Source organism: Rhinolophus sinicus, chromosome 15, assembly GCF_057876585.1.
Source record: "Rhinolophus sinicus isolate RSI-liver-muscle chromosome 15, RSI-T2T, whole genome shotgun sequence".
Taxonomy (NCBI): Eukaryota; Metazoa; Chordata; class Mammalia; order Chiroptera; family Rhinolophidae; genus Rhinolophus; species Rhinolophus sinicus.
In genome coordinates this window covers 85,407,283-85,432,211 of record NC_142515.1, presented here as the reverse complement: position 1 = coordinate 85,432,211, position 24,929 = coordinate 85,407,283, and the positions used below count along the sequence as shown (strand labels likewise).

Here is a 24,929-nt window from a genome sequence, read left to right as displayed (position 1 = left end):
AAAATTAAAAAGAAATTTCTCTCCCTCCCTCTTTCCCTGTCTAGCATCATCAGTTTCCCTGCCCCCCCAGATTAGGTCACACTTCCCTTTATACATTTCCACAGCACCCTGCACTTTTCCTTTATAATTCTCATTGCATTTGTGTGTGACAGTCCAGTGACTGTCAGGTCCCCGAGGGCAGTTTGGGGTAATGCCTTCCTTTGGGATGCTTTAGAAGCAGACTCTGAAACAAGAATTTAAGTGTAAGAAGTGTGTCTGGAAGGCAATCCCAGGAAGCCCCAGGATAGGAGCAGGGCAGTGAGGCAGGGAAGACAGGGCAGCTAGTAGTGGGTGTTAAACAGGTTCCCACTGTGGGCAACTGAGGCTCAGTCCTGCTGGGACCTCTCAGAGATCGTGGAAAAAATGTACCTCAGTAATTCTAGCCAAGGAGGGAGGGAGCTGGGGTGCTTATCCACCAACTCTAGGAAGGCACTGATTGAGGAATAACTCCCCCGCACATCTGCCCTGCCCTTTGCATGGGCCAAGCCAGCTTTAGGGGCCAGAGACAGCCTTCAGGCAGGGAGCTGCAGGGGCTAGTGAGTGGGACACCATGGGAAGTCTGCCTAGGAGATACAGATGTGACATGAATAACATTTGCTACAGGGAGGGGTCATATCTGTTTTACTAGTCCTGTATCCCCAGTTCCTGGCACATAACAAACATTGGGTAAATATTTCTTGCATGAATTGATGAACAAATAAACAGATTAACTTAAAGAAAGTTTGCAGGGTGTTTCTATGTGCATTGCCTTATTTCTTTCCCCACCAACAAAAACAATAATTCTTTCCCAGCATCAAATATCACAGTCAGTATTCAAATTTGTCCAATTAGGTCATTTAAAAAAAATTATTCAAAGCACAATTCCAAGTAAAGCCCGTACAGTTGTGCAATGCCTTATTTAATTTTCAGTTTTAGAAATGCAAATGTTCCTTTGTAATCATCCAGTGCCTCATGACTTTGCTGGCTTCCTTATCATTTTCCCACTTTTCCTGGAAAATAAGAGACTGGCGGGGGAATCAGTACAGTGTGATCTGTACCGAGGGAAGCAGACCTGGGCTTGTCCCTTCCTAGCAGTGTTACTATGCAACTTACTTAACGTCTCTGAGCCTCCCTTTTCTCACCTATTAAACTGTGGATAATAGAAGTACCTCTCTCACCAGTTTGCTGTCAGGATTCATTGAGACAACATTGTATGTCATTTACTCCAGTGCCTGATATAGAGGAAGGTCTCCAGAAATGATAAAACTCATGCTCGTTTTTTTATTGAAGTGAAATTCACATGACATAAAATTAGTCATTTTAAAGTATACAATTCGGTGGCATTTGGTACATTCACAATATTGTGCAACCACCACCTTTATCTAGTTCCAAAACATTTTCATGACCCCAAAAGAAGACCTCATATCCTTTAGCAATCATTCCCATTCTATTCTAAGGAAGATGCTGCTTCTCAGAGAAGTCTAACCATGGGGAAGGTACTTTGTGAAGTAGTGAGTTCCCTGACACAGAAGCAATCAAGCACAGGCTAGAATTTTCCAGGGACGTTAAACTAGGGTGACTCACATAGAACTAAAACAGTAGTGCTCAACCAACAGATATTGGATTAAAACAGAGGTCCCCAACCAGAGCAGTTCTGCCCCCCAGGGGACATTTGGCAGTACCTGGAGGCATTTTTGGTTGTCACAACTAGGGATGCGGGTAGGGGGTGCTGCTGGAGTCCAGTGGGTAGAGGCCAGGATGCTGCCAACTGTTCTGCAGTGTCCGGGGCAGACCCCCTGCCATGACAAAGAATTACTCAGCCCAGGGTAGTCCATTGTGTCAAGTTCGAGAAACCCTGGACTGAACTAAGTGCCTCTCAGAGCCACCTTCAAAGTCAAACTTTTTTTTTAAAATAGCTTTATTGAGGTATAATTGAGAAATAAAATTTGTATATACTTCATGAGTACCACTTAATGTTTGATATACATGGTGAAATAGTCACCACAATCAAGCTAATTAGCTGTCATCACCTTGCATATAGTTGCCATTTTCTTCTGTGTGTGTGTGTGAGTGCGCGCATGTGTGTGTGTGTGTGCTGAGACCACTTAACATCTACCTTCTTAGCAAATTTCAAATACACAATACAGTACTGTTATCTATAGTTGCCACCCTGTGCATCAGATCTCCAGAACTTATTCATCTTACATAACTGACAGTTTGCACTCTTTGACTAACCTTTCCCCCATTTTACCCACCAAACCCACCCCAGTCCCTGGTAACCACCATTCTATTATCTGCTTCTGCAAAATCAAAAATTCTTGAGCAAATCCTGGAAGGAAATATAGTAACATGAGGTTATTTCAGTGCATCCTTTTATCCATTTAGGGTGGCACCCAAGGTCTGAACATAAATACTTCTACCTCAACCTCTGGGATCTCTGGGTGATGAGCAGTTCTCTCCATCAGGTCCAATGCGGTCAGTAAACCAAGCAATAAGTTATCTGCCCCATACACATCAAATAAACAGTGTCCAGAATTAAACAAGAGAAGGCGATACCATACAACCCAGCAATCCCTCTTCCGGGTATCCACCCAAAAAATCTGAAAACATTTATCTGTAAAGATATATGTACCCCTATGTTCATTGCAGCTTTGTTTACTGTGGCCAAGACGGGGAAACAACCAAAGTATCCTTTGATAGATGACTGGATAAAGAAGATGTGGCACATATATACAATGGAATATTACTCGGCCATAAGAAAAAATGAAATACTGCCATTTGCGACAACTTGGATGGATCTTGAGATTATAATGCTAAGCAAAATAAGTCAGACAGAAAAAGTCAAGAACTACATGACTTCACTCATATGTGGGATATAAAACTGAAAGCAACAAATGAACAAGACAAACAGAAAAATCATAGACACAGACAACAGTGTAGTGGTTACCAGAGGGTAAAGGTGGAGGCAGATGGTAGAAGAGGGTAAAGGAGGTCAAATACCAGAGGTGCCAAAAACACGTATACAAGCGGACACTTTGGTCAATGTTGCTCAATTAGTAGTTCACTGTAATCAGAAATGTCTGGACACTGATGGGAACCACTTTGAGCAACTCTTGTAATTGCAGAAGTCAAATGTGACTTGTATTCACCTTTTGTTATCAGTATATATTGAGTATTACAATTTCAGTACAGTTTTTTCCTTTCTTAAAATACGTATACATTTTTTTGGCACCCTCCGTATATGGTGATGGTGATGGACTCTGGGTGGTGAAAGCACAATGCAAAACATAGATGATGTATTATACAACTGTACACTTGAAACCTATATAATTTTACTAACCAATGTCACCCCGATAAATGTAATTTAAAAAGCTCTAAAAGACAAGTTAATTAAATAAAGTCCCACGATGAAATGGGGAGCTAACACTGAGCAGTGCTTGGTCATCAGAAAATGGCAACTCTTTCAAGGCAGACTGTTAAAGGCTTTCTTCTCCGGCGATAGAGCAGGCTCCTTTTGCTCAAGAAAAACTCAGGATGTTGTTTCAGGGTCCATACTTGCAAAGCGTAGATAAATAAGTCTTGGAGATCTAATACACAGCACTGTGATTGTAGACAACAAAACTATATTCTAAACATTGAACTTGCTAAGAAGCTAGATCTTAATTGTTCCCACCACTAGAAGAAATGGTCATTATGGGACATGACAGAGGGGCTAGCTCGTGCTACAACGGCAATCACGCTGCAACAGAAATGGATCAAATCACTCTGGGGTACAGGCTGACCTTGGACGTACTGCAGACCACTACAATAAAGCGAGTAACGCAATTACGTAAGTCATGTGAATTTTGTGGTTTCCCAGTGCATATAAAAGTTATATTTACACAATATTGTAATCTATTGAGTGTGCAATAGCACTAGGTCTTAAAATAACCAATATACATACCTTAACTTAAAATACTTCATTGCTTAAAGGTGCTAACTCTCATCTGAAAAATGGCATGAATAGACTTGCTCAATGCAGGGTTGCCAGACAGACCCTCAATTTGAAAAAACTGCAATATCTGCAAAGCGCAATCGGAAGAGGTATGCCTGTACCCCTTAAACTGACACAATGTTATATGTCAATTATATCTCAGTTTTTAAATGGTTTGAAAACCTCAGGAGTAAATTTGAAGGCTGAAAACATGTTGTGTCTTGTTTTGTTAACTTGCAAGGGAGTCTCGCCTTCAGAGAACTGGCTGTCTCAGCATTAAGATATGACATATTTAATAGACATATATTTAACCACAAAAGTATGGTTATTATGTTCAGCATTCTAATTGGTGGAGACAACATAATAGTTCCTCACAGTGGTTCTGTGTAGAGGTCAGCACTGCAAAATGTCAGCAATACGTTGTTTTCTGTTAAGGAGGCGGCAACATATGGGCCTGTATTCATGATCTATGGCTATATAACAAATTATCCAAAAACTCAATGGCTTGAAACAGCAATATGTATCATCTCTCAGTCTTCTGTCGCAGGGTCTCTCATGAAGCTGAAGTCAAGATGGCAGCTGGGGCTGTGGTCTCATTGGAAAGTTTGCCTGGGGGAGGTTGTATTTCCTGGCTCACTCACAGGCTGTTGGCCAGAGATTGCCCTCTATTTCCTGCCACACTGGCCTCTCTAACATGGCAGTCACGTCCTCAATGTGTGAAAACCAAGGAAAGTGAGACAAGCCAGAGACAGAGAACAGAGACAGGGACAAGCCAGAGACAGAGAAGTCGCAAGCTTTTTGTAACCTAATCTCAGAAGTGACATCCTGTCACTGTTGTCATATTCTACGCAGTAGAAGTGAGTCACTAGGTCCAATCCACACTCGAGGTGAGCAAGTCACACAAGGGAGTGAATACCAAGAGATGGGACACTGTTAGCCATGTCAGAAGCTGCCTACCACAGGGCCCAACATTTAATCTATTTGGGGTTTAGTGCTAAGAAAAACGATTGAGCGGCTGAAGAAAAGACCAGGTGCGCTTTGTGTGTGTGGTTTTTTTCAGGATGCAAGGGGTTTATCTGACAGTCACATGTGTTATGCATGTTTAGCCATGATGGGAATTTGGATAAGCTAAGGATAGATTGATAGTTTCACTTTCCCACTTCATTCTTCTCTTTTAGAGAAATTTCCTTGTCCGCTGTCCCCCGTGACTTCTGGCTTTACCTTTGGGAGTGTCTTCCTTGCCCATCTCTCCCCAATAATACATCTTAAATGGGCAAAAGAGATGGAACCTTGGGGAGGGAGGGTGCAGAGTCCAAAGTTCACTTCCCCTTAATATAGATTTAGGGCCAGAGATGGTTGGGGGTTTGAACAATCATAAGCTTTTTGACACCACAGAATTGCAGGCAATTCTATTATAATCCCTTTTCCAGAAGCAATTTTCCACCCAGGCACCTTTTCACACACTGGCTGGGATTCTCTCACTCATTTGTTCCCATCTTTTTCCTAACCCATGTCTGAACACGAAAACATATTTGTGACTCTTCCTCGCAAGTGTAACCACAACTGTCATTTCTGCTTGATCATGATACGAACACATGATAATTATTCTTTCATCTTCATCTTGTGCCTCATTAACAGCACAGCATTATAGCCATTATCAACTGCTTGAAGCAGACAGGTCCCTCCCTGGGAGACTTGGCTCAGTCCATTGATCGTATCAGTTCCTGGCCGCCTCCCCCATCCTGCTCCCTTCCTTCACCCTCATCATGAGAAAGACATGCAGTGCACATACCACCCAGTTTTCAAAACACCTACCAGCTGACCAAAGCCAGTCTCCTTGTACCGAGTGAAAGGCAGGTGTCCTGGGTGTGGCAGGGTCTTGTCCAGGTCACCAACCAGCTCATGAAGATCAATTCCAAGTCTGCAGCTGCTTTGTAGGTCATGGATATTGGCCATCTCAACTAGGAAGTGATGTTGGCAAGCAAAGGATGGATCCAAGAGGTTGTTAGAAAGTAAAACAGCGTGCTTTCTAAAGAACAGACACTTTTCTAAGTGCTTTGGATATATTAACTCCTGACAACAATCAAGGAAGGTGGGCATTACTATCTCTTCTTTGCAGATGAGGACACTGAGCCACCAAGAGTTTCCATAATTCAAGTCACTGAGTCAGGCATCCGACACAGTCTGATTCCGAAACTTATGTCTTTGACCATTATGCTATTGTGCCTCCCACGCAATTATCTGCTTGCTATAGAGTGAATATTGCCCACTTATTTGCATCCCTTCCACCTGCACCCCCTTACACACACGCGTGTGTGCACACACACATACACGTCTACAGGAAATTGGTAGGAAGGAGAGCAACTGAGGCATGTAGATGCCCAAGGGGTGGGCCAGACCACAGAATGTGCCTCTGCAGAGTGGGCCAAAATGGAAACCCTGTAGCCATTAAACAGTCTATGTATCCTGTGCCAGCCCTTGCAACAATTACCCTGGATTCATTTTCTCTCCGTAGATTTTATTTGTTCTTATTCACAGTAGCCAAAAGGTGGAAGCAAACCAATTGTCCATCAAAGGATGAATGCATAAACAAAATGTGGCCTATCCATACAATGGGCTATTAGTCCGACATAAAGAAGAATGAAACTCTGCCATATGCTACAATATGGATGGACCTTGAAAGCATTATGTTCAAGTAAAAGGAGCCAGGCACAAAAGGCCACATGGTATACGGTGCCACCAGATGTTTAAAAGCCCTAGATGACTGTCAAGTGCAGCAAAGCTTTCAAACCAGTGCCTATATTACGTTGGGTTTCAATCAATAAAAGACTGATGCCCAGGACATGTGGAGAAGGTCAGAGAGAGAATTCTTTGGTTGCCAGACCTGCTTCAGGTCACGCTGAGCAGCTCACGTATTCTGCTGAGCTCAGGTGACCTTCTCGGGCTGGACTAGGGAGAGTAGCTAAGCCCTTTTTAGGTTTCTTTTTCATTGATCTGACCCTTGGGTATTGAAGGAAGTAAAATAAGAGGGCTCAGGAGTCCTCTGAGCCCAGCTGTGCCACTTTTGAGCACACTTGCTTAATTTTTCTAAACCTCTTTTCTCTGTGCAATCTCAGTCGTCAGGATGAGTTCCCATTCTTCAGATGCTCCGAGTCGGTCCCTGAGAAATGACACCTGGTCACCTGTCACTCAGTGACTTGCAAAACTTCGATACACCCCGGAAGGGAAGGAGCGTCTGGGGAACATGGGCGTCTTCCCAGCTGTGGCTGACAAAATCCTGTTGGACGAGATAGCAGCTCATCTTAGCTTGTCAGGCACCCATGGGTTGTTTACACCCCAAGGGAGTCTGGGTTGACAAGAAATTGCCAAGTCTTTGAGCAGCACCACCTCCTTTCATCATGATAAGATCTCACTGTTACAGCTCCACAGGCAAGGGGGGGCCCCAGAGGTCAGGACCTGAGGTTTGAATGGACCCATGGGCTGGTAACACAGATGAGAAGAGACGCATGAAGCAAGGAAAAGGTTCTATTGCTGCAAAGAGGAGTTCAAGCATGTGCCTAGGGGGTGAGCCTGAGCTCTTTGGGCACATGGCCATTCTGGCCATTCTCTGGCCGCGTGGGAAAGCAGGACATGCCAACCACGCCTGTGAACTCACATAAACATGGTTTCCAGGAAGCGCATATCGACATAGTGTCGGGGGAAGGCAGGGGTAGGGTAGTGACAAGAAAGGGAGCAAGAGAGGAAATCCAGAGACCTGGACACATACATTCTCTTCCTTCAACAGGTCCTGGTTGCACGCATGTGTTCATCTGTGGAAATTCATGGAGCTGCACACTTATCTGTGCTCTTTTTTTCTGCATGTAGTTATTCTTCAATAACAAGTTTTTTCAAAAGATATTAAAAATGAGTTTGTTCCCTATGTACCAGCATAGAAAGATGACCCAGACATGCAACTAAAGTGAACAAAGCAAGTAACAGAACAATTCAGTAGAATGAGCCCACATATATAACAAGCAGCTATAAATGAGTAAGTCACCACGTAGGTGGGGATTTGGAGAGAAACTGCCCTACCTGGTGCCTGAGTTCTCTTGAAATAAAAAGAAGAATTGGGAGGATGAGAACGTGCAAGCTTTTTAAATTTTGTTATTGTGGTAAAATAGACATAACATAAAATTTACCATTTTAACCATTTTTAAATGTACAGTTCAGGGGCATTAAGTACATTCACATTGCTGTGCAACCATCCCCACTATCCATCTCCAGAACTTTTCATCTTGCAAAACTGGAACTCTCTCCCTATTAACAATTAACTCCTCATCCCCCTCCCCCAGCCTCTGAAAACCATCATTCAATTTTCTGTCTCTATGAATCTGACTCCTCTAGGAACCTCACATAAGTGGAACCACACAGTATTTGTCCTCTTGGGTCTGGCTTATTTGACTTAGTATGATGTCCCCAAGGTTCATTCATGTTGTAGCAGGTGTCAGAGTGTCCTTTCTTTTTTAAGACTGAGTAATATTCCATCGTGTGGATGGGCCACATGTTGTTTATCCATTCATCTGTCAGTGGACACTTGGGCTGCTTCCACCTTTGGGTCATTGTATATAATGCTGCTATGAACATGGGTATGCAAAAATCTTTTCAATATTTGCTCTCTGTTATTTTGGATATAAACCCAGAAGTGGGATTTCTTTATCAAATGGTAATTCTACGTTTAATTTTTTTTGAGGCTCCACCATGACTGTGTTCCACAGCGGCGGCAGCACTTAATCGGAATGTTCTGGTTTTGCTGAATACATTTCAGTACTGTTTGAATATTCCACTCCTAGATATGAACCCAAAAGAAAAGGAAAACATACATCCACACAAAGATTTGTAGGCTAATGTTTATAGTAACATCATTCACAATAGTCAAAAGGTGGAAACAACCCAAATATCCGTTCATGGATGGATGAGTAGACAAAATTAGGTCTATCTATACAATGGAATATTATTCAGCCATAAAAAGGGACGAAATACTGTTACAGACTACAACATGGATGAAACTTAAAACCATTATGCTGAATGAAAGAGTCAAATACAAATAACCACAACTAAGATTCATTTCATGTGAAATGTCTAGGACAGGGAAATCTATACAGACAGAATACAACTTAGTGGTTAACAGGGGCTGGGAAATATGGAGGGGATTGGGGCAATAACTAAAAGGCTCAGGGTTTCCTTTTGGAGGTGATTAAAATGTTCTAAAATTGACTGTGGTGATGGTTGCACAAATCTGTAAATATTAGCAAAAACCATTGAATTGTACACTTCAAATGGGTGAATTGTGTTATAGTGAATTATATCTCTTTAAAGCTGCTAAATAAAATGAAATGAAGTGAAGCAAAGTGAAATAAAGGCTGCAAAAGAATAAAGGGACCCAGCAATCCCTCTCCTGGGTATCTACCCAAAAAATCTAAAATCATTTTTCCACAAAGACACATGTGCCCCAATGTTCACTGCAGCTTTATTTACGGTGGCCAAGACATGGAAAATACCAAAGTGTCCTTCAATAGATGAATGGATAAAGAAGTTGTGGTACATACACACAATGGAATACTATTCTGCCATAAGAAAAAATGAAATATATCATTTGCAACAACATGGATGGATCTTGAGATTATGATGCTAAGTGAAATAAATCAGACAGAAAAAGCAGAGAACCATATGATTTCACTGATATGTGGTATATGAAACTGAAAACAATGAAAGAAGATAAACAAATGAAGAAACAAAAACTCATAGACACAGAAAATAGTTTAATGGTTACCAGAGGGTAAGGGGGGATGTGGGTGGTAGATGAGGGTGAAGGGGATCCAATGTATGGTGATGGAAAGAGAACTGACTCTGGGTGGTGAGCACACAATGTGATATATAGATAACGTATTACAGAATCATATACCTGAAATCTATATAACTTTACTAACAATTGTCACCCCAATAAACTTTAATTAAAAAAAATTTTAAATAAAGAATAAAGGAGGAAGGTCATGAGAAAGAGAAGAAAGAAATAGAATCAGCTGCAAAACATCAATGGAGGCAGCTGGACCAGACTCTCTGGGGCTGGACCCTCTGGGTGTGAATGCCACTGTGCCAATTACTGGTTGGGTGACCTTGGGCAGTCATTTTACCTCTATGAGTCTCGGTTTTCTTTTCTGCGAAATGGGAGCAAACAATGCTAAGCTCTTGAGGCTGTTGAACACTCAATGACATCATAAACAAGTGAAGTTGGTATCTACACAGCTGAATGTGGAAGAGATGGGAATGGGTGCAACAATGGATTGATGATAGCCAGATGAGCTGGACCTGGGGTTGCTTTGTGGGGAGCTGGCATAAAAGCCCTTGTTGGTTTGGAAGCTCTGCCTCAGCCTCCTTAGCCAGGGGATGTTGGCTGAGCTTCAACATTACTCATTCCGCGGGCGTTTGGCGCCATGTCCTCAGCAAGGGTGTGTTCCTCCTATCATGAGGTTTCCTAAGTGACAGAAAACTCGCTGGCAATAAAGGCCCAGACAGCTGTGCTACCCAATTCACAGAAAGGACCCTTGGGAGAAACCTGAGAAGATCCTGCCTGTCAGCCCCTTCTCCAAGGTCAGTACATGGGCCTGACCCCTCAGGGTAGCCAGCCCCTCACCAACTAGGAGAGTGGTGAGGCAGCCTGGCTTTAAGCAGAGCTACTTCTAAAATTAGTAAGTCATTTGGCGGACATTAGCCTCTCTCTCTCTCTCTCTCTCTCTCTCTCTCTCTCTCTCTCTCTCTCATTTTCTCCGTCTCATTGAATGAATGTATGTTCTGGTTTTCCACCATCCATCCATCCATCCATCCATCCATCCATCCTTTATTTCATTTGTTTATTTGTTTATTATTTGTTTACTCAACAAAGTCTCCCCAACACTACCTCTGGGCCCATTCCCACACTGGTGACCCTGATGGAGACAGAGATAAAGAAGTCAGGCTTTCAGTCCTAAAAATGGAGCTGCCAGCTCAGCCACAAGAATAAGAATCAAAAGCACCGCTGTAATGCGGGTCGAAACAGGCAACGCTGGGGAGTCCGGAGAAGGGAGAGGAAACTGCCAGTGGGTTAGCCGAGATCATTAAACCGACCTTGCTGTGCCATTACTGTAAAGCATCTAGTGCTCTTTTAAGGTCCTTCTCCAGTGAGAAAACTGAGTCCCAGAGAGAAGACTGGGATGTCAGGTTCACTCAGCTGGGAAAGGGCCACGGCAGGGTTGATTCTGGTTTATCCAGCTCCAGAGTCCATGTTCCTTCTACTTTCTCTCTCACACACAGTATTTGGTTTCTCTTTTCTTACAGCGTGGGCTCCATGGTGTGTGTGTGTGTGTGTGTGTGTGTGTGTGTGTGTGTGTGTGTGTGTAAGACAGAAAAAAGTGAGAGATTTAATGTTCCTTTCTGTCATAGACTAGAGCTACATAACATAAAGGCAGGGAGCATGTCTGTCTTATATAGTGTGTAGCTCATAATAGACAATGAAAATATTTGCTGAATAGATAGATACAGGGGTGGTTGGGTGGATAAGTAGATGGATGGGTGGGTGGGTGGATGGATGGATGGATCAATGAGTGGAGGGAAAGACATGATAACATCCAAATTGGCAGAGAAGTGTCTTGACTAATAAAAAAGCATTTTCAGGCTGAGGAGGAAGTGTACGAAAACGCAAGGAAATGGGAAAATGCCAAGAATATGGCAAAAGTCATTCTGCTCAGCCAGAGTGTAGAACAGGACTCAGGTGAGAATGGAGAACTCAGACAGGTGTTCAGGATCAAGGTAGAGGGAGGGAGGTGGATTGGTCTGTTCAGATCAGAGACTCACTGGGAGAGTTTCAAAGTCGTATTCCCCACACTGATCATCGTCTCATTTTAAACCCAACCCCGAAGCATCTCCTTGTTGATGGCTCTTCAACCAGTCAGCTCCTGGGTGGCAGAGGGGAATACATGGGGTCACTTGCCCTGCTTATCAGTCCAGTAATGAGTCTAGTCTGTCACAGGCTGGTTCTGAAGGAGGGATAGGGAAATTTCCAGATGGGTGACATTATGCAGTGGACTTAGCAGGAGTTCTGGAGGTATCCGGGGTGAAAGACACCACTGGAGTGTCACACTAGAAAGGACACTCTTTGTGGACTGTCATCTCTTGCCCAAGTCTGACCATGAAACAAGTTCCCACCACTAGGATCCTATTCGCTCTCAAAAATCCAGATAGACAAACTAGGGTCTATCCCCTAAGCCCCTCTGCCTTCCCGTGGAGACCTTCAACCCATCTTCTCTTGACTCCCCAGGATCAGCTAAGGAAGGGTGCTGAGAACCCGACTCAGAATCTGAGACATGAGCGATACTCAGCCTCTGGAGGAGGTGGGTTGGGTGCGGCTTGGGGGCGAGGGATGGGAGTCTGGGGAGAGGGGAGGTGAAGCGCTGAATGCTTCAGAGACAGTGGAGGGGAGGGGGCATCCTGACCTGGGTTCAGAGCTAGAAAGTGCTTTGTGATCATTCAAATAGAGAAAGACTCAGGTGGAACTCAAGTCGGGTTGGGGCGACCCTAATACATCTTTATCAAAATATCCTGCTTCTCTTCTGGAAAGAAAATTTGACCCGAATGTCCTTCTTCCTCAGATAGGATAGGACAGGATTCTCAGCATTAACTTCAGAAATTCTGAGACCTGTGCATATGAGAAAGGAATGCTTACAACACTCTTGGAAAGGATAGAGAAACAAAGTGACCTAGTGTGACAACTGGAAGGGACCTTCAAATTCCTTCACACACATACACACACACACAAACACACACACACATGCACACACACACACACACACACACACACACACTCACACACAGAGTCTATATTTGGAAACTGGGCTCAGATAGGAGGAGTGACTTTCTCAAGTTCATACACGACTAAAACCGAGCAGGGCGCCAGCAAGGAAACCAATTTTGGGTAGCGAGCGCACAAGGGAGCATACAGATATGGAATTATGTTGTGCACCTGAAATTTACATAATCTTACAATGTTACCTCAATACATTTAATTAAAAATAAGAAAATAAAGGATACCAAGTCAAATTAGAATTTCATATCCACAACAGATAATCTTACAGTGTCAGTATATCCCGTGTGACCGTGGGGATGTATTTATATTCATCTGAAGTTTCAGTGTCACTGGACATCCTGCACTTTACCTGGCAACCCTACCCCAGGCCTCTTTGGACCACATCTCCTGCTTCTGCTTGACCTCCATACCCCTTTGATTATTTCTGTCATCTCTTGGCCCAGGAGGCATATGACATGTCAGGCGCCCGTCTAGCCCTGACGCTGTGTGTCACCAAAGCCCGGGAAGGTTCTGAGGCGGATCTAGACGCCCTGGAACGCATGTTCCAGCAGCTGGGATTCGAGAGCACCATGAAGAAAGACCCCACCGCCCAGGTATTGTGCATCCAGCCCCAGGCTGATGGGGGAGGGACTGGACTGGAAGGTGGGCTCCAGGGATGCGCTTGAGTCTGGCCATTCCTCTCACTCTAGCAATTCCAGGAAGAGATGGAAAAATTTCGGCAGGCCATTGATGCCCGGAAAGACTTTGTCAGCTGTGCTTTTGTGGTGCTCATGGCGCATGGGCTAGAAGGTCACCTCAAAGCGGAGGACGAGCAGATGGTCGAGCTGGAGGACCTCTTTAGGGTTCTGAACAACAAGAACTGCCAGGCCCTGAGAGCCAAGCCTAAGGTGTACATCGTGCAGGCCTGTCGTGGAGGTGGGGACAGAGCCAAGAACAGTCTGTGTTCCCAACCCAGCATGAAGCCCAGATCTAGAGCCCCACTGCTCATCTGTTTTCTGACCTGTTCCTTTCCCCATCTTTCTCTCTGAGTTTGCCTTTTCCTCTTCTTGGTGCTTCAGAACAAAGGGACCCTGGTGAGACAGTAGGTGGAGACAACACTGTGGTGGTTACAGACGAGCTCCAAACCATTCCAACGCACACGGACATGCTCTACATCTACTCCACCGTGGAGGGTATGTGCTCCCCACTGACCCAAGCTGGCTCCTGCTCCCCTACCTCGCCCACCACTCCTGACCCCTGCAGCACTCCTCCAGGACCCACCCTCTTCCAGGCCCTCTTGCACCACACCCCCCACACCCCCATTGAAGCCCACTTCTCTGCGATCCCCTGAGCCCACTGCTCTGCGATCCCCAGGGTACCTTTCCTACAGAAATGACAGGAAAGGCTCCGGCTTCATCCAGACCCTGGTTGATGTTTTCTTGGAGAGAAAAGAACCTATCCTGGAGCTTCTGACAGAGGTGAGTTGGGACAGTATGTGAGATCATTTAGATGAAATACAGATACATTTCTGTAAACAAAACCTTTGGGTTTAACCAACATTTGGGCAAACTTTATTTTCTAGTGGTTATGTGCTTTCATAGCAGATTAGGAAAAAAACATATAGCAAGAATGTCTAACCAACGATTCCACATAGAGATGATGGTATAGGATGAAACAATAAAAGTCACTCACCTGAGGACAGGGACACCCACTTGCCCTCTTCTCTAACCTTCTCCCCATGAGCCCATTATACTGACTCCCCCAGGAGCCGAGCCCCAAGCTGACCACACTTATTGCTACAGGTAACCCGGCGAATGGCAAAATCAGAGGTGGTTCAAGAAGGGGAACCAAAGAAAGTGAACCCTGAAATCCAAAGCACCCTTCGGAAACGGCTCTATCTGCAGTAGAAGTAGAAAGAGAATGGAGGGGCCTCCTTTCAGGTGCCTCTCTCTGACCCTTGGATGTTTAAAGGCAGCTCTCATCACTTCCTCCAAATCTTCTCTTCCCAAAGCTAAATGTCACCCAATCCTTTTGTCACTCTCCTTATGCAAGGACTCCTTCAATCTGTTCCTGTCCTGCGTAGAGCAACCCAGCTAAAACTGAGCACAAGGCCTAGTGGTAACAATAACATCACCTCCCTCAGGCTGGACTCTTTACATCTATTAATGCAACCTAAGAGAGTAATTGCTTTTTCCACTTTCTGCTCCTATGCTCATCTGAAATCTTCTATCTTTCATAAATCATACCAATACAAATGTAACTGCATAAAGCTCAACATTTTCCCCGGATAAACCAATGCCCACTCACTACCTCCTACATCAGTCAAAGCTTTGGGGGCTCCTGAATATCACCTAGACTTATAACCTCTCCCTGAATCCACACCCATTCTTATCTCCCACAGATTCACTTCCAATTCCTAGAAATTCAGTCAAGCAAGAATCATTCCCTCTCTCTAAGACACCCCCTTCCTTGGCTAGCAGGCTGGTGCCTTAACCCCATTCTCCTCCTAGTCCAGGGGCTCTCTCTGGCTAATGGAAATGCCTCCTCCTTTTCTGTTTCTCTCCCTCCTAATTAACACTGCCCTACTCCCCACCACCACTAGGCCCTGGACTCTGCCTTCTCTCCAAGAAAATGCATCCATTCATCCATTTTCATGGTTTCAACTTCCAACCACTCTGCATCAGGGTATGTTGGAACTATGGCACATCCCCTAGTGTCACCCTGTTATTTTGTATACACGTGATAGAGGCCCAGAGAAGTTAAATGGCTTGGTAAATGCCACACAGTAAGTCAAGGGCAGGGTCAAGTGTTGGCCTCCAACCCAGTCCCCTTCCACTGCCTGCTAAGTCTTAATCCATCAGAAAACTTTTCTAATTAGAGGAACCACCTAAGAAAAGTTCTCCCTACCTTGGAGGGAGGAGCTCCCTGGAAGATATCTAGAAATACTGGTTCCTTGATAACCAGTATTCAAGGTTACCTCCATGAAATTCCATCACTGGTTGGAAGGTGGATCAGAAGCTCTACCTTCCAAGTCTATGATGCATGTCTCTCTATCTCCAGCCTAGACCTTTCCCACGGAAATATCTGTGGTCATATCTGCGTTGAAAACTTATGGTTAAAGATGAGTCTTTTCTTCCTGGTCCATCCTCCAAGTATTCCCTGGCACCCCAACCTCAGACCCCAAGTTCGGAATTCTGCACTTATCTGCAGCATCCTTCTTCTTACAACTTTCATAGGCCACCAGCCACCACGCCCAGCCCAGCCTGAGTTTGAAACACTTCTCCTGTTATCTCTTCCCTTACATGTCACTCTCTAGGCTCAAGTCCCACCTTGTCATGCTTGTATCTTTGTACCAACTTCCTTCCTTGCCTCTCTGCCTGACCATTTCAGCCCTCCTCTGCCCTTCATACTTTCTACAATTCTTGATCTTCCTAGAATACCCAAGAAGACACAATGCCACCCCATCATTTACAGACCAAGGCCAACCTCCACATCCCGATTTCTTACACCCTTATATTACTATTCCACTGCTACCAGCAATCAGCTCAATTCACCCCCCCACTCCCCCCACCAGAGCCTTTGCTATCACCATTTCCCCCAAGCTGGAGTGCCCTCTCTTGCCCTCTCTCTCCCTTCACCCCCCTTCCACTGCCTCCCACCCCTACTTATTCCAGAAAGCCATTCCTAATAGTCTTTCTAGTTGATTCTGCCTCTCTCACCCAGGATGAGACACTGATAATTACAATTTCTTCAGGTCAAGGAACAAGTCTTTGCTTAACTTAATGGGTGGTTCAATAAATAGTTGTCAGACTTTAAAAGTATGTGTTGGAATCTTTTCTCTGCACTTAAACCATGAGGCTGATGTGAAAGGCATCATGGATTTGGTTTCTTTTTCCCGATGGCCAGCTGCCTCCCAGGTGTGTCTATCATAAACAGAGAATCAGGAGTTCATCCCATCTCTTCCATGAAAGCAGATGTGTTAGGAATTTGTAAAGTTACAGACCACTCTTCCATGCCAAGTGGCTATATTTTATATGATGGTTCCATCTCCAGAATATTCCCAAGAAAGTATCCAGACACAGAACTGTAGCTTTTCACAACCATAAGGGACCTTGGAGATCAGCTACTTACAGGATCACAGATATGGAGCAAGTGTGCCAACTCTCCCTGTCTGGGTGCTCATTACAGGTATAACTAATCAGTCACACCTCTTTTCTACTGAACTGGGTGTAGCCTCGAAGTCCTCCTTGTCTCAGCACTCCAAGAAGCATGGTACATCATTCTTGACCCAGTTTAACCCCTTCATTAGAGAGAGACTTGTCTAGAGTCATCAAGTTCTTAAGCAGTAAGCACAGGGCTCCTCACCTATGGTGCAGTAATAGCCATGGCAGGAGTCAGGGCTTTATATGTAGGAATAGCAGAGCAAGTGGCTGAGGCAGGGGTGTGTATACAAGGACAAGCAAATCTGAGGTGATGCACATACTGTGTCCTGTACACCCACCCATGTGCACACTTGTGCTCTAAACACCCAACGATTTTGGAGTCACCAAATACAAGAGTCAGCAAATTATCACCCGCTTGCCAAATCCAGCCTGCAGCCTGTGTTTATAAATTGACGTTTATTGGATGATGATGTCATAAAAATGGCAGCGTGAGGGGAGCCTCTTGAAATCTCCCCTGGAATTTACAACTAATCGAACAACTATAACTCCACAAAGGACTACCTACACAGCAGACAGGCAAGACAAAGAGGCCCACTACTGAATTCACCTAAAGGTGGGCAAATTGTGCGAGCAGGGGAGGAGGGGAGGGAGAAGTGCGAAGACAAAGCCGCCGGGGCACAGGATACAGACCTAGCTTAGTGCTCCGAGCTCGCTGCATCCCAGAACTACCTCAGCTGTGGGAGAGGGAAGAACTCGGACTGCTAGGGCTCCACTTATGGCCCACAGGGCTGAGGGGACAGCATATAACACAGCTGAACCCAACGCTCACAGCAGAGACCTCAGAGCAAAGACTGAGGGAAGAAGGCTGAAAATGGTGGTTTAAGCCCTCACTGCCGGCCAGAGAACGGAAGCCTTAGGCACTGAGACTAGCCGCCCCCTCCCTACCCTTCCAGGGCTCGCCCTGCCCCCACCTGGCCAGGGCTAGAAGTAGAACAGTAGCAGTATCAGATCAAAAGAACAGAATATTTGCAGTTCTGAGAACTATGGTCCACAGACACAGACTTGCAGCCCAACTAGTCCCAGCAAAGGGGAGGGAGCTGTGGAAGCAGGACTGGCTGTGGCGGTGGTCGCCGCCATTGCTCTGGGTCACGTCTCACAACCCACCCGGCCCCTGTCCCGACCTATCTGGGCGGATCCCTGCAGGAGTAAACAGAGCTGCTGAAATACATGGGCTCTGAATCTGGTGCAGGAAGAGTTTTGGAACTTCAGAAGCTTCCCACATCCTCCCACGGAGGCCCTATGACCCAGGTGAACTGTTCAGAGAGGAGAAGCCCGCCTTCCAGGGAATCCCCCCATTGTGTGAGAAGCCAGGATACTGCAGAGAAAATATAACACTACAGTATGAGAGAAAATAAAACACTGTAGTCGGAGAGAAAATAAAACATTCTACAAACACCTACTGGAAAACAAAAGAAAGACCTCTTTTTATCAACCTGTTGCAGAACCCACTCCTGTAGATGTCTAGGAAGAGAAATAATAAATCATTAATAGCCATGAATAACCAAAGTAACAAGACAGCTCAGAAATAAAATGAAAAGTCTCCAGAAAATGAACTTAAATACATGGAAATATGTGACTTAAATGACATAGAATTCAAGATTGCTGTTCTTAAAAAACTCAACGACATGCAAGAAAACACAGATGGGCAGTTAAATGAACTCAGAAACACAATCAAAGAACAACATGAGCGTTTACCAGAAAGACTGAAATTTTAAAAAAAGAACCAAATAGAATTTCTGGAGATTTAGAACTCAATAAAAGAAATGAAGAATGAAATAGCCAGCTTAGGTAGTAGAGTTGACCAGATGGAATAAAGAATCAGTGACATCGAAGATAGAAATCTGGAAATGAAACGGATGGAAGAAGAAAGAGACTTGAGACTTAAAAGAAATGAAAGAACTCTATAAGAACTTTCTGACTCCATCAGAAAAAGCAATATAAGAATAATGGGCATACCAGAAGGAAAAGAAAGAGAGAAGGGAACAGAGAATATATTCAAATAGTCAATGAGAACTTCCCAAACTTGTGGAAAGAAGTAGATACTTGAATCCAAGAAGCAAATAGAACACCTAATTACCTCAACCCCAACAGGCCTTCTCCAAGGTACATTGTATTGAAGCTGTAAAAAATTAACGACAAAGACAGAATCCTCAAGGCAGCCAGGGAAAAGAAGATGGTAACCTACAAAGGAAAGCCCATTAGATTATCATCAGATTTTTCAGCAGAAACTCTATAAGCAAGGAGGGAGTGTAATCAAACATTCAAATTATTGAAAGAGAGAAATTATGAGCCAAGAATAATATATCCAGAAAAGATATCCTTTAGATATGAAGGAGGAATAAAGACCTTTCCAGACATACAGAAGCTGAGGGAATTTTCTAACACATGACCTGCACTACAAGAAATACTGAAGGAGGCTATTTGATCAGCATAAATAGGGATAATTTGTGACAACCAAAACATAAAAGTGGAGAAAGTAAAAGCCTGAACCGGAATATGGGAATGGAGAAAGTAAGCATGCTGAAGAAAATGAATACTCTAAATATGAAACTTTCTTTTACATAAACTTAAGGGTAACCACTCAAAAAAAAATCCAGAACTGAAATATATAACATAATAAAAGAAGAAACAGAGGGGGAAATCATAGAATACCACCACACAGAAATAATAGACAACAACAAAAAGGCAAAGAAACAATAGAGAAACAGTTTTACCAGAAAACCAAAGATAGGCTGATAGGAAATCCTCACATATCAATAATCACCCTAAATGTAAATGGACTGAACTCACCAATAAAAAGTCACAGAGTAGCCGATTGGATCAAAAAACTAAACCCAACCATACGCTGCCTCCAAGAGACACATCTCAGCTATAAGGACAAACAGATTCAAAGTGAAGGGTGGAAATGGATACTCCAAGAAAATGGTATCCAGAGAAAATCAGTTGTAGCCATATTGATATCAGGTGAAACAGACTTCAGGATAAAAAAGGTAACATGAGACAAAGATGGACATTTCATAATGATAAAGGGGACTATAGAACAAGAACACATAATGGTCATCAATATTTATGCCCCCAATCAGGGAGCACCAAAAATTATGAGCCAAGAATAATATATCCAGCAAAGATATCCTTTAGATATGAATATACCAAGCAACTACTAACAGAACTAAAGGGAGAAATTGACCAAAACACAGTTACAGTAGGGTACCTAAATATATCATTGACAGCTATGGATAGATCATCCAAGCAGAAAATAAATAACTAAATAGCAGCCCTAAATGACACATTATATGAAATGGACATAATTGACATTTATAGAGCACTTCATCTTAGAACATCAGACTATACATTTTTTTCTAATGGAACATTCTCAAGGATAAACCATATATTGGGACATAAAACTAGCCTCAGCAAATTTAAGAAGATTGAAATCATACCAATCATATTCTCTGATCACAAGCTTTGAAATTGGATATCAACTGCAAAAAGAAAGCAGGAAAACCCACAAATATGTGGAGATTAAACAACATACTTTTAAAGAATGACCAGGTCCAAGAAGAAATAAGAGGAGAGATCAAAAAATACATAGAAACAAATGAGAATGAAAATACATTCTACCAAAATTTTGGGGATGCAGAGAGAGCAGTTTTAAGAGGGAAATTTATATCATTACAGGCCTTTCTCAAAAGACAAGAAAAATCCCAGATAAATAACCTCATGTTACACCTTAAAGAACTAGAAAAAGAAGAACAAATTAAACCCAAGGTCAGCAGAAAAAAGGAAATAATAAAAATCAGAGCAGAACTAAATGAGCTAGAGAACAAAAAGACAATAGAAAAAAATTAATGTGACAAAGAGTTGGTTCTCGGAAAAGATTTAAAAAATTGACAACCCCTTGGCTAGACTCACTAAGATAAAAAGAGAAAAGACACTAATAAACAAAATCAGAAATGAAAGAGGGGAAGTTCTCATGGATGCCACAGAAATACAAGGATCATCCAAGAATATTATGAAGGACTATATGCCACCAAATTCAATAACATAGAAGAAATGGACAGGTTCTTAGAAACATATAGTCTTCCTAGGCTGAATCATGAAGAATTGGAAAATCTAAATAGACCGATCACCAGTAAGGAAATTGAATCAGTCATCCGAAACCTTCCCAAAAGCAGAATTCCAGGACAGGATGGGTTCACTAGTGAATTCTACCAAACCTTCAAAGAGGATCTAATACCAATCCTGCTCAAACTCTTCCAAAAAAGTAAAGGAGAGACAGTACTCCCTGACTCATTTTATGAGGCCAACATTACACTGATAGCAAAACTTGGTAAGGATAACAGACAAAAAGAAAATTACAGACCAATATCTCTGATGAATACAGATGCAAAAATCCTAAACAAAATTCTAGCAAATCGAATGTAACAATGCATTAAAAAGATTATTCATCACGTCCAAGTGGGGTTCACCCAGGGGCACAAGGATGGTTCAACATATGCAAATCCAACAATGTGATACATCACATAAACAACATAAAGGACAAAAATTATATGATTATATCAATTGATGCAGAAAAAGCGTTTGACAAGATACAACATCCGTTTATGATTAAAACACATAATAAAATAGGTATAGAAGGAAAGTACCATATGACAAACCCTCAACTAATATCATAATTAATGGTGAAAAACTGAAGCCCTTTGCTCTACATTCAGGAACATGACAGGGCTGTCCCCTATCACCTCTGCTTTTCAACATAGTGTTAGAAGTCCTAGCCAGAACAATCAGGCAAGAGAAAGAAATAAAAGGCATCCAAATTGGGAATGAAGAAGTTAAATTGTCACTCTTTGCAGATACATGATGCTATATATAGAAAACCCTAAAGACTTTGCCAAAAAGCTATTAGAAACAATCAATGAATACAATAAAGTTGCTGGCTACAAAATCAACGTACAAAAGTCCATTGCATTCCTATATACTAACAATGAAATCTCAGAAAAAGAAATTTAAAAAAAAAATTCCTTTCGCAATTGCAACAAAAAGTATAAAATACCTAGGAATAAACTTAACCAAGGATGTAAAAGACCTACATGCTGAAAACTATAAGATATTTTTAAAAGAAATTGAAGAAGACACAAAGAAATGGAAAAGACATTCTATGCTCATGGATTGGAAGAATCAACATAGTTAAAATGGTCGTATTACCCAAAGCACTATTCATATTTAATGCAATCCCCATCAAAATCCTAATGGCATTTTTAAAACAAATAGAACAAAAAATCATCAGATCTGTATGGAACCACAGAAGACCCCAAATAGCCAAAGCAATCCTAAGAAAAAAGAACAATAATGGAGGTATCACACTCTCTGACTTTGGCTTGTACTACAGGGCTACAATAATCAAAACAGCATGGTATTGGCAGAAAAACAGACACATAGACCAATGGAATCAAATTGAGAACCCAGAAATAAAACCACATAAATATGGACAGATAATTTTTGACAAAGAAGCAAAAAACGTACAATGGAGCAAAGACAGCCTCTTCAATAAATGGTGCTGGGAGAATTGGATAGCCACGTGCAAAAGAATGAAACTGGGCTGCTATCTATCACCATGTACCCAAATTAATTCAAAATGGATTAGATACCTAAGCATAAGACCTGACACAATAAACTACACAGAAGAAAACATAGGTATTAAACCTTGGGTTCAAAGAGCATTTTATGAATTTGACTCCAAAGGCAAGGGAAGTAAAAGCTAAAATAAATGAATGGGACTATATCAAACTTAAAAGCTTCTGCACAGCAAAAGAACCATCAACAAAATAAAGAGGCAACCAACTGAAAGGGAGAAGACTTTTGCAAACAGCGTCTTCAATAGGGGCTAATATACAAAATATACAAGGAACTCATACAACTCAACAACAAAAAAACAAACAACCCAATTGAAAAATGGGCAGAGGACCTGAACAGACATTTCTCCAAAAAGGATACACAAATGGCAAATAGACATATGAAAAAATGCTCAACATCACAAATCATCAGAGAAATGCAAATAAAAACCACAATGAGATATCACCTCACCCCAGTCAGAATGGCTATCATCAACAAGACAAATAGTAACAAGTGTTGGAGAGGCTGTGGAGAAAAGAGGATCCCTCATACACTGTTGGTGGGAATGCAGATTGGTGCAGCTGCTATGGAAGGCAGTGTGGAGGTTCCTCAAAAAATTACAAATAGAATTACCATATGACCCAGCAATCCCTCTCCTGGGTATCTACCCAAAAAATCTGAAAACATTTATCCATAAAGACAAGTGTGCTCCAATGTTCATTGCAGCTTTGTTTATGGTGGCCAAGACATGGAAACAACCAAAATGTCCTTCGACAGATGAATGGATAAAGAAGTTGTGGTATATATACACAATGGAATACTATTTGGTGGTAAGAAAAGATGAAATAGTACCATTTGTGACAACATGGATGGATCTTGAGAGTATGATGCTAAGCGAAATAAGTCAGACAGAAAAAGCAGAGAACCATATGATTTCACCGATATGTGGTATATAAAACTGAAAACAACAAAAGAACAAGACAAATGAAGAAACAAAAACTCATAGACACAGACAATAATTTAGTGGTTACCAGAGGGTAAGGGGGGAGGGAGGCTCTAGAAGAGGGTAACCGGGGTCTAATATATGGTGATGGAAAGAGAACTGACTCTGGGTGGTGAACACATAATGTGAGATATATATATAATGTATTACAGAATTGTACACCTGAAATCTATGTAACTTTACTAACAATTGTCACCCCAATAAACTTTAATTAAAAAAAAAATAGACATTTATTGGCACAGTCAGGTTCACTTATTTACATATTGTCAATGGTTCCTTTCACCCTACAACCGCAGACCTGTGTAGCTACAACAGACATCATATGGCTGGCAAAGCTGAAAATAGCTACTACCTGGCCCTTTACAGAATAAGTGTGCCAACCCCTGCTCATAAATCCCTCCAACAAATTCTCATTTTGCTGAAGTTGGCCAGAGTGTCTCACCACCAAGAACCATACCTGGTATAACAGGTGACACAGTGCTGAAATCCATGGATTTATTCTTCAAGACCCCTGATTAAGGGCTTCCCCCAATTATTTAGTAAGGATTTGAAAGTTTATCCTGGAAGTTTATTACTGAGTATCAGGGGCAGATCCAGGCTTTACAGGACCTGTATGATTGGTGCAGGAGTACTTCCTTAAGAAAAAGCATGAGAATACCAACACAGACTTAGTACAACCCCAGAGCACATTATCAGGTCTCCCAGGGCCTTGGGGGGACTCATGAATGTGGGGCTTTGTAGCTTGTGCTGTGTTTACTTCAAAGCAAATCTACCTCTGTCCACCATCTGTTCTCCAAATCATCCTCCAACTACAACAGAATGATCATTTTAAAATGAAAATCTGACTTGCCATGCATCTTCTTAAATTCTTTCAGTGATCTCCCACTGCTCTTTGGATAAGGAAAAAAGGTCTTAACTTGACTTTTAGGTCCCACATTCTCATTTAGGTCCCTTCACTTTTATTGACGAAAATGTTTTGGAAATAGATAGTGGTGTTGGTTGCACATCACAAATGTCATTCATTCCACTGAATTGTACACTTAAAAATGGTTAAAGTGGCAAATTTTATGTTTTATATATATATGTTATCACAACTTTTTTAAATGAATAGTGTAACATACCAGATTTCAGGTCAAGATGGCGGGTATGTAAATGCTGTGCTCGCCTCCTCCCATGACCACATCAAAATTACAACTAAACTACAGAATAACCACCACTGAGAATCTCCTGAAGTCCCCGCAACTT

The 24,929-nt window shown here is 42.5% G+C and overlaps 1 protein-coding gene and 1 pseudogene across 1 annotated transcript; both read left to right on the top strand.

Annotated features, from left to right (window-relative positions):
* LOC109439069 (olfactory receptor 7C2-like) overlaps positions 1 to 24,929 on the top strand; it is a 94,094-nt pseudogene that overhangs the window by 47,374 nt on the left and 21,791 nt on the right.
* On the top strand, positions 12,316 to 16,663 carry CASP14 (caspase 14). Its single transcript, XM_019719265.3, has 6 exons — positions 12,316 to 12,393; positions 13,310 to 13,459; positions 13,556 to 13,781; positions 13,925 to 14,038; positions 14,220 to 14,323; positions 14,648 to 16,663. Exons 1-6 carry the CDS (start codon positions 12,367 to 12,369, stop codon positions 14,750 to 14,752), a joined length of 726 nt encoding a protein of 241 aa, XP_019574824.2. The 5' UTR covers positions 12,316 to 12,366; the 3' UTR covers positions 14,753 to 16,663.

Bases quoted from the DNA above. Each gene is read 5' to 3' on its own strand.
- CASP14 (XM_019719265.3), top strand. From the start codon at position 12,367: ATGAGCGATACTCAGCCTCTGGAGGAG. The intron at 12,394-13,309 runs GTGGGTTGGGTG...CTCTTGGCCCAG, and splicing joins ATACTCAGCCTCTGGAGGAG to GAGGCATATGACATGTCAGG. The intron at 13,460-13,555 runs GTATTGTGCATC...CTCTCACTCTAG, and splicing joins AGAAAGACCCCACCGCCCAG to CAATTCCAGGAAGAGATGGA.